This window comes from Ictalurus furcatus, chromosome 15, assembly GCF_023375685.1.
Source record: "Ictalurus furcatus strain D&B chromosome 15, Billie_1.0, whole genome shotgun sequence".
NCBI lineage: Eukaryota > Metazoa > Chordata > Actinopteri > Siluriformes > Ictaluridae > Ictalurus > Ictalurus furcatus.
In genome coordinates, this window is record NC_071269.1 from 20,638,318 (window position 1) to 20,647,388 (window position 9,071).

The 9,071-nt window shown below is 41.2% G+C and overlaps 1 protein-coding gene across 1 annotated transcript; it reads right to left on the bottom strand.

Annotated features, from left to right (window-relative positions):
• Positions 1-3,014: 3,014 nt before the first annotated feature.
• On the bottom strand, positions 3,015-7,455 carry wnt10b (wingless-type MMTV integration site family, member 10b). The gene is made up of 4 exons (XM_053644041.1): positions 7,216-7,455; positions 5,358-5,620; positions 4,760-5,187; positions 3,015-4,170 (listed from the first exon to the last, which is right to left on the bottom strand). Exons 1-4 carry the CDS (start codon positions 7,287-7,289, stop codon positions 3,676-3,678), a joined length of 1,260 nt encoding a protein of 419 aa, XP_053500016.1. The 5' UTR covers positions 7,290-7,455; the 3' UTR covers positions 3,015-3,675.
• Positions 7,456-9,071: the final 1,616 nt, after the last annotated feature.

The following is a 9,071-nucleotide window of genomic DNA, read 5'->3' on the forward strand; positions in this document are numbered from 1 at the left end:
AACTTCTGACATCAACTATATTTACCTTAAAGCTTTTTAAAATGTACACTATACCCACATATATTTCTAGGTAATAGATACATATTAAAAGGTACAAAAAAATATATTGTGTGCATCACCCCAGTGACAAGGAAAGATACAGTTTGGGACTATTTTTTGTTTGTTTGTTTCTGAGACTGTAGCTATTACATTTAAAAGCTATTTGAAGCGATTCCCTTAACACCAAGCACTCAGAAAGATTAAAAAATGAAGCTACAACGCTTGATAGGACATTGTTAGTTGTAGAAGTGATGATAGTTTATTGTTTTAATACATGAAAGTATTTACACCCAGTACCCAATCCGTTTTAAAATTAAAAACACCTTTCCCACACCGTGCTCTGACAGCTCTAGTGGCCTAAACAGCCTACCAGTAAGCTGCAAAAGACCCTCTGTCTCCTTTTTTCTGCAATTTATTAACCTATTGTATAAAACATACCCGCACATTAAATAAGCAGCGTTTCAATTTATCCATTTTGTTTAAATTCAACATATCCTTTGAGCGACTCACCTCTGACAGCGACGCCGGACAAGTCCACTCCAATCGCCTCGTGCGAGTCTCGCGATAACAGCGTTAGAGCTTCGGTGTTTTATGATCTCGCGAGATTATCCAAGGCATCAGTGTAGCGTTCAAGTGATGCTTCTTGCATCCGTGTTGTTAATTACATGCACAGGATGGTACCCAGGACGCATTTAATCATCCAAGAGGACGAGACATGGTTTGTAGCTTGGAACGTGTTTTAAATTAAAAGTAAAAGCAAGATTATATAACATTTCAGCTGGGTGCGTTTTTTTTTTTTTTTTGGTGAAGGTTGTATTTTTAGCCAGTTAGACTACAGTGCATTTTATAGCATAAAATCTATGCAGTAGGTCATTAGTGAGGCAAATAGACTCAGACATATCCACTGTGTTTAATTATTCAGCCAAGACTGAACTGAATAAATAAATAATGACAGGACTTGGCAGGCTGAAGTGTGTTCAGTCATCAGAAGGAGAGCAAAAGAGCCTCTTTGTGTGGATTTAAAAAAAAAAAGAAAAAAAAGAAAAAGGATTTGCTGTGAAACTTGATTATGGAAATTTTAATATACTGAATAAATTTTTACCATACATTCAATTTATATTTTGAAATATATTTACAATGCATTGCAGTACATTCCATCTTAATATTGAAGTTTTTTGTTTTTTTTTTTTTTTTTACATATGTATTTGTAGGCTACTGTAAACTAGTAGCCTATGCAGGATCTCACAGTGGCACATTGCTGAACGAGAATCATCAGTGCCTGCATAAACATTTCTCTGATGTAATCAAAAGTGTCTTTTCCAGTGTCGTTTCACATGCCGCACCGTCTGTCAGAGGCTCTGTGATAGATGTGTTTATCAGTTCGGTGGTTTCAGAGAGGAGAGAGAGCCCGGAGCAGATGTTTGCAGCTGCACACCAGATTATGGGGTGGAGTGGTGAGTGGGGGAGCGCGTGGTGATTCTGGGAGTTTGTGGGGGTTATGGCAGGGGACTTACAGTGCGTACGGCTTGTGGTGGGGGTGGGAGTTATAATTTAAAGGAACCTTTCCTCTGAAGTGTTTGCCAAAGTGAACCCCGGCAAACACAATCACAAGTCGGGTTGGTTAGGCTTGCAGAACTAATGAGGACTTGCACGTTGAGGCGATCGCTTTGATGTTCTGGGTAGCTGGCTCCTTGTTTTTTTCTCTGCCTTTCTCGCTTTATCCTTGTCCCACATCAAAAAAGCATAAGGGTAGGCTGGACACAGAGCCCAGAAGCAGATGTTTGCAGCCGTGTTCCTCCCTTTTGATGTACTGTATAGGCAATGTGAAAGTACATATCAATATATCTACCTATCTGTGTGTCTATCTGCCCTCACATACATCTTCCCTGGTGGCAAATTGAACAATATTCTTACCCAGCATTCGATCTGTGCCCGGTGTTTTCCCTTTTCTCCTTTTGATTTCAGAGTATCTGGTTGTCATTATTCTAGATGCTGTCAGTATGCTGCTTTGTGTGTGTAAGTGGCTGCACAGTGCTGCCAGGGTGGAAGGGGGGGGGAGGGGGGGTCCAAAGCTATTGAGCCTCTCTGTCTCACACATGGGAGAAACAACGACAGGAAATTCCCTTTTGCAGCAGCTCCAGGGTGAAATGATGAAGGAATGAAGAAATGCAAACCAGAGATCCAGCACTTTATCATTCTACACCACTCTGCCTCCTTGACTGTGATGCTAAATACCACACAAGGTCAGTTTGAGTCATGGACACGTCGGAACAGTCCACTTTGATCAGCCAACCCCGCAGTGGCATAAACAACAATATAAGTGATAAGTGTTATAAAATAACATATAGTTTATTCACATTTTTACAACTTTTGAAGGGTGCACTGTACAAAGTCTCAGTAACGCTTTGACATTAGCTGGGTCTGTGTTGAGTTAAAGCACAGTCTTCCTTCCAGTCTTTTTAGTGACAGATGCAAAACACGCACCAACTGTCCTCAGAGTCGAGTCACATGGTGCAGTGTCAACTAGTTGTTCATACAGCTGATCTGGTGTCATTCCCCTCCTCAATCTTGTTCACTCTTATAATCGTCAGCCTCGAAGGAAACCAGGTTGCCCTCTTTGAGCCACACTCTGCAAGATACTGATTCATTCCTAAATTTATCATTCGTCTCAGTTCTCTAGACACATTCTTGGTTCTGCAGCCACTGTACAAGAACAAAACTTCCAGCATGAAATCTCCTGCCAAAAATAATAGTTTTATAAAGTAAATTTGAACACAGGACAGTTTTCTGAAGGGGGACAAAGGGACAATTTATGTCATATTATAATTACTCTTACTGACCATCATTTATATATATATATATATATATATATATATATATATATATATATATATATACACACACACACACACACACACATATATATATATATATATATATATATATATATATATATATTATGTCTCAGTGTCACAGTAAAAAGATTATCATTTCTGCAATTTTCTGCACACAGCCTAACACAGTGTATATTTATTCATTGCAGTATCTTAACTGTTTCTAAGCATTCAAGTCTTTACTGTCCAACCTCCATCGGTACAGGTTATATTCATATCACATCTGTCCTGCTTTACACTAAATTCAACCAAGTGGGCAAAAAGGCGCATTTTCTGTTCTCTCTGAAACTGCCTGGCTTTTAGTACCAGTTTTGTCATCTAAAAGAACATAAGCACAACTTGCAAAGATTTGTCATGGCGAGATCATTTCATTAAGCACATATGTCCAAATATACACATAACTGTATATGGTGGCATTGCCTTTCCTTTTCAGCAGTAATGCATTCCTGCTGCTGTGCCTCGTTATTGTGAAGAACACAGATGGTGTTCGGTGCATTTTCATGGCTGAAGAGCCCAAACAGTGGAAACAAAGCAAAATGACATGAGTCACTCCTCTCCTCAGTCTTTTGACTTGGCATTTGGAGAATAACAACAGCCACACAAAGCAAATGGAACCCAGATGAGAAGGCTGAAAGGAGAAGTGGTTAAACTGATACTGTTGAACACACACTTGGTGTGAGAGCGGTAGGCTAATGCCTTTCGCCCCTACTTGTCCAATGTTTCCATCCAATGATCAGGCCATTCACTTGCACACGTTGACCCACTCTGTGACCCTGCACTCATCACACAGCACGTAGCAGCACCAGTGGAAGCGGCAGTGGCAGCGTTCACTGCGTGCCTGTCTCAGGATGTTGTGTCCACGGCCACAGCACAGCGAGTCGCATGCGTCCATCCCTGGACTACTCTTGTTGCAGATGCGGCCTTGAGTACCAGGCGAGTCCATGGACGCATCACGCTCACAGAAGTCAGGGGATTTCTCAAAGTAAACCAGCTCCCTGGAGAGGCTGCGCCGCCGAGGCCTGCCATGCTCCGACCCGGCCGCCCCTGCTGCTACACGTGGGTTAAACACACCGCTGTTCTTATTCTGGGAGTTGATGAAGACGGCAGATTGGAACTTCTGTCGCAGCAGGGAGCCCACCAGCCGGAACTCAGGAGACACATACCAGCAGGTCTTGAACTGGCAGCTTCCTGAGGTGCCATGACATTTGCACTTCCTTTTCATGTTGTCCGTCACTATCTGTTTAAAAAAAAAAAAAAGTGATATCTACATCATTATTGAGCAATTGTGTCCATAAAGCAGGTTACTTTCTATGAACATGGCAGTTGTTCCATTCTAGCGATTCTTTCTACAAATATCAACACAAAATAAATACGTATAATGCCTGTTATAAAAATCTAAAGGTGGATGTTTGAAAGTGGGTTACTGGAAAATTCTTGAATGAAATGAAAATTGCAAACCTGAATTTACTGAAAGATCTAATTCACTTCATGATGTAAAGATTTAACATCATGTTATTAATAGTACATAGATGGTTATTCTTGTTATTTAGTTATTCACCTTAAAGCACGTTATTCAGTAGCTCCTATAATTTATTACTGAAGTGAAACTAATAGGGACGGTTAGTAGTAATGAGAGTAAATAAACACCATTTTTTAAGGGTTAACCTTTTGAACTTTTTATACAAATTAAGTTGAAGTTGTTAGTTGTGTGTTTTTTGCAAGCGTGAGACCATGTTTGCTGTAAGACAGTTATAATTACACTGTACTAAAACATAAGCGTAATACTGTTTCCAGATGGGAAGCATGTTCCCTTCCTGTCACCATACCTGCCTGCCAACTCGATTGTTGTGCATCTTCATTCGGGCATGTATATCACGAGACGAGCCCCTGGAGTCCAGCCAGTCCCTGGAAAAGCGGACACCAAAGCGAAGGTCATGGCTGCAGCCTCCCCACTCCCAGGTGTCCTGCAGTGATGTGAGTTCTTCTGGTTTGAGGAGTGTGCTAGGATGGGAGGAGCGCAGGTAAGAGGGTAGCTTGCTGTGGTTTGTTTTAAACTCAGGTGTGTGCCTCAACCCGTCCCTCTGCAGCGTCTGCAGCTGTAGCTGAGTTAGCTTGAGGCGGATTTTGTCGTCGTCTATCCGACGCTTAGCGTCACAGCCACAGCCACGCAGCTTTCCCATACTGCAGGCTGAAGCCACAGAGTGAGCCACACCAGCTGCCAGCAGAGCCAGAGAGAAGGCACTCTCTCTGAAACCTATTGTTGAGACAGAAAGACAGGTTGTGCAAGTTCTGCAGGAAAGACCCTACCTGGATTTTTATGAACAAAAAAATCTGACTCCTGAAACATTTCTGACCTGGAAGGTGATAAGTTCTCTAACTTTAACCAGTGATCATTCAAGTTTGTAGTATTGACCCCACACTCACCCCTGTTGAGGATGGTGCTCTGGTGTGGCACCTTGCCATGGTTCTCCAGTGTAGAGCAGTTCCAGCGTTGGTTTTTGAGCTGGTGTTGGCATTCATGAATGGCCACTTGTATGCCTTGCAGGGCAGAGGCAGTCACATCGGGATTTCGGACGCACAGCCTCATCTGCCGCTTACTCAAGCCGGCCAGTCGCAAACACACTGCATTGGGGGTCAGAACCGGATCTCCTGCCACCTTCAGGCCAAGGATGTCGTTGCACAACACACTGGGAAAGAAGGCAAGCAATTAATCACACTGGCCAACAGAGCAACATGGGAGCGCTTCCACGGGGAGATCACTATAATTTCTGACTGTGATGTATGACATTGATGAAAAGCTCCATATTTTGTGTTTTAGAAATGATTGCTGCTTTGTCTGGTTAATGGATGGAAAAGCACAAATAACTGCTTAAAATCCACATGCTTCTTGTATTCTTAAACCTAATACAAAGCCTTCTGATTATATGACCCACAAAAGTTATTCATTTCAAGCTGGAGAAAAGACAGTATTCTGCAGATGTCCAATGAATCGAAAACTGTGATGCTGCTAATCAGAGTTGAAGCTCTGCAGCATTCCTTTGAGTATAGCAAGCAGTCCCTGTGATGGCCCATTTTCAACTACAGTATGAATAGAAATGAATAAATATGTCTGCTGAAATTTATATAAAATGTATATTTACTATTCCCATAATAAAGTTGATTAATTATCTATCATGAGTAGCTTTCATTTCCACTTTTTTGATCAAGAAAAGATTTTTTTTAACATAATTAAAATCGTTACAAAATCATTACAAAATGCTTTTAGAGTGTACACAGCACATGGGAATCCTATGTGGACATGGACTTTCCACTTTACTCATTGACATTAATTCTGCACAAAATTGGAACCATTCAAAAGCAATTATTAATGACCTTTAACTTGTGCTTCCTCTCGCTCCAGCCCCCCAGACAGAGTAAAGGCTATGGCATTACAAAGGATATTTTAATGCAGTTTTCCCTGGCATGTGCATTACTGGTTTTCATTAGTATGAGTGTGTGTGTGTATGTGTGTGTGTGTGTGTGTGTGTGTGTGTGTATGTATGTATGTCTGTGTGTGTGTGTCTGTCTGTGTGCGTGTGTCTGTCTGTGTGTGCATGTGTGTACGCCTGTGTCTCTGTGTGTGTCTGTCTGTCTATGTGTGTGTGTCTGTCTGTCTGTCTGTCTGTGTGCATGTGTGTACGCGTCTGTGTCTCTGTATGTGTCTGTCTGTCTATCTGTCTATGTGTGTGTGTGTGTGTGTGTGTGTGTGTGTGTGTGTGTGTGTGTGTCTGTCTGTCTGTCTGTGTGTGTGTATGTGTGTATATGTGTGTACGCGCGTGTGTGTCTGATTGGAAATGAGTATGGCTCAAACAGCGCTCACACTGGATATCACACTGGTGAAACTAATACAACTTTACACACTTTATAAACATACATAGGGGTTAGCTTTGACTGTCATGCAGGTTAAGTAGGAAGTCTGAACTTCCTATCAATCGTCAAACAAGACTACAGAATTTCACACACAGACATTTGCAGAATGCAGATAATAAAAGCTATCATACACGCAGATGTAACCCTGACCTTATCCTTAATAACCAAAAGTAAACTCTTGGCTGTTTTTCTGCAAATCTTGTAAAATTGATCCCCACAAGGACAAAACTGTCAGATATTCCTATCTGGTCCACACCAAGATATCAAAGCGCGCGCACACACACACACACACACGCACACACACACGCGCGCGCGTGCACGTTAAAGGGAATCTTCCAGATGAAAACAGGGAGTTGCATCCTTTAGCACTTACGTGAAGGCAGGTGAGAGGACCGCGAGCGCCAGCATCAGCGTTCGGCCCACAGCAGCTTTATGGGACGCGGCCATCGCAGGAAGCGCTTTACCGGACGGGACATTAAAACGCCTGGGCGATAATTAGCAATTAACGGGGAATTATAAGCAGAGAAGCGGAGCTCAATACTACAGTGCGGAGTTGAGTGGTGAGCTCAAGGAGCGCATTGACTGAGGAGGAGGAGAAGCAGGAGGAGGGGGCCATGCACGGGTGGGCGGCTATTTCCACAGATTTACACTGAACTATTGAAAGGATCCGGTTACACTATTAAGCGAGGAATTTAAATGCCTTAATGGTTTTTGAAACGAGTCTGAAAGTCGTTAAATATTTGTTAAATATGAGCTAGGTGTACTGCGTAACATGCTTAAAGCAAGAAGAGTTGTGACGCACGAGATTTATTTATCTAACAACATTTACTACACAAAGCCAAAAATAAAAGCCTATAGAATGATCCTTCTCCGCTTAATTGACCCTATATATATATATATATATATATATATATAATCCAATTAAACAACTAAATTGGGGTTTGAAAATATATAATGGAGCCTCACAGCGAAAATGGCCGTTTTTGAATCAACAACAGGCACAAATGAGCACGGACAATTACAATAACCTACTATTTACATGTGCTCATAAGTTTGTTTCCACATGATTGGCGTGAATCATATATGCGATCACGTGTGGAAAACATGTGAAGCTGCAATTTAATGTTATACCCTGACACTGCACATGTAAACACATGTGAACCATGTGTGATCATATATGCGGGGGGAAATCATTAGAAAAATGACATCACATGCCCAACTTGTGAAAATAAATGAATCGCAGCCTATATCACGTGTGAAAAAAATCAAACATAAAAAACACATGCCCTACAAGTGAAAATAAAAACACACAGGCTACACTAGGCTACATGTGAAAAATTTAAACGTGAGAATACTGAATCACGTGTGGAAAATAAAACCATATGCCATACATGTGAAAATAAAAACATGCGTGACATGGGAATGATGTGTGAAACACTGCCTTGTTGACACATGCATAAATGTCAATTCGTGTAGCTGTTCTGTTGGGAGTAGGACAGGATAAAAAGTTCAGAATTACATGCATTTAGTTCAACACTTTTTTTGTGTGTGTGCAATGATAGAAGCTGAGGCTGGATATGTGCGCATTAACCCGAATAGCAGCAGCAGCAGCAGGCAGGCGTGCACTTCTGTTAACAATAAGCGGCTGATGCACCAGTTCACCCACCCACAGACACTTCTCTGACTACACGCGCTCGCGCAACCGACTGACACTCTTCCACTTATTAGCCTATTTTGTAATAGGGATAGAAATGATTATTAATCGTGCCATTAAAAAAAAAAAAAAAACTAAAATAAACCAAGCTACAGAAAGTGCTGAAGAAAAAGACACCGAACAATCAAGTGCACGTGCAAAACAATGAAAATATTACATCATATTCATAATTACTCCCTGTGTGTTCCGTGCATATTATGTTTTCTTTTTTTTTAAAACGAATAAGAACGAGAAGTCATCTCATAGATCATATTTTGTGCTGTATGATTTTGTTTTTACCCAATTCCAAAACACTATACACAAACAGAAATCAGAAATAAAGGTACCAACCCGGATTCTGATCAACCAAAATATAGCACATTCTCAGAAATAAAGGCACTTTTCCTTGTCGCAAGAGTGCATGTTTTGTACCTTTTGTACATTGAAGAAAAGAAAAAAAAAGACATAAGGTAGGTTACATACTTGGACCTAAAGGTACATTATTTGCAACTTAAAAGATACACAGCTACTACAGA

Excerpts from the sequence above, each read along its gene's own strand:
- wnt10b (XM_053644041.1), bottom strand. The coding sequence starts at position 7,289 with ATGGCCGCGTCCCATAAAGCTGCTGTGGGCCGAACGCTGATGCTGGCG. Across the intron at positions 5,621-7,215 it reads GTCCTCTCACCTGCCTTCAC|TGTGTTGTGCAACGACATCC; the intron begins GTAAGTGCTAAA and ends CTTCTTTCCCAG. Across the intron at positions 5,188-5,357 it reads GAGCACCATCCTCAACAGGG|GTTTCAGAGAGAGTGCCTTC; the intron begins GTGAGTGTGGGG and ends TCTCAACAATAG.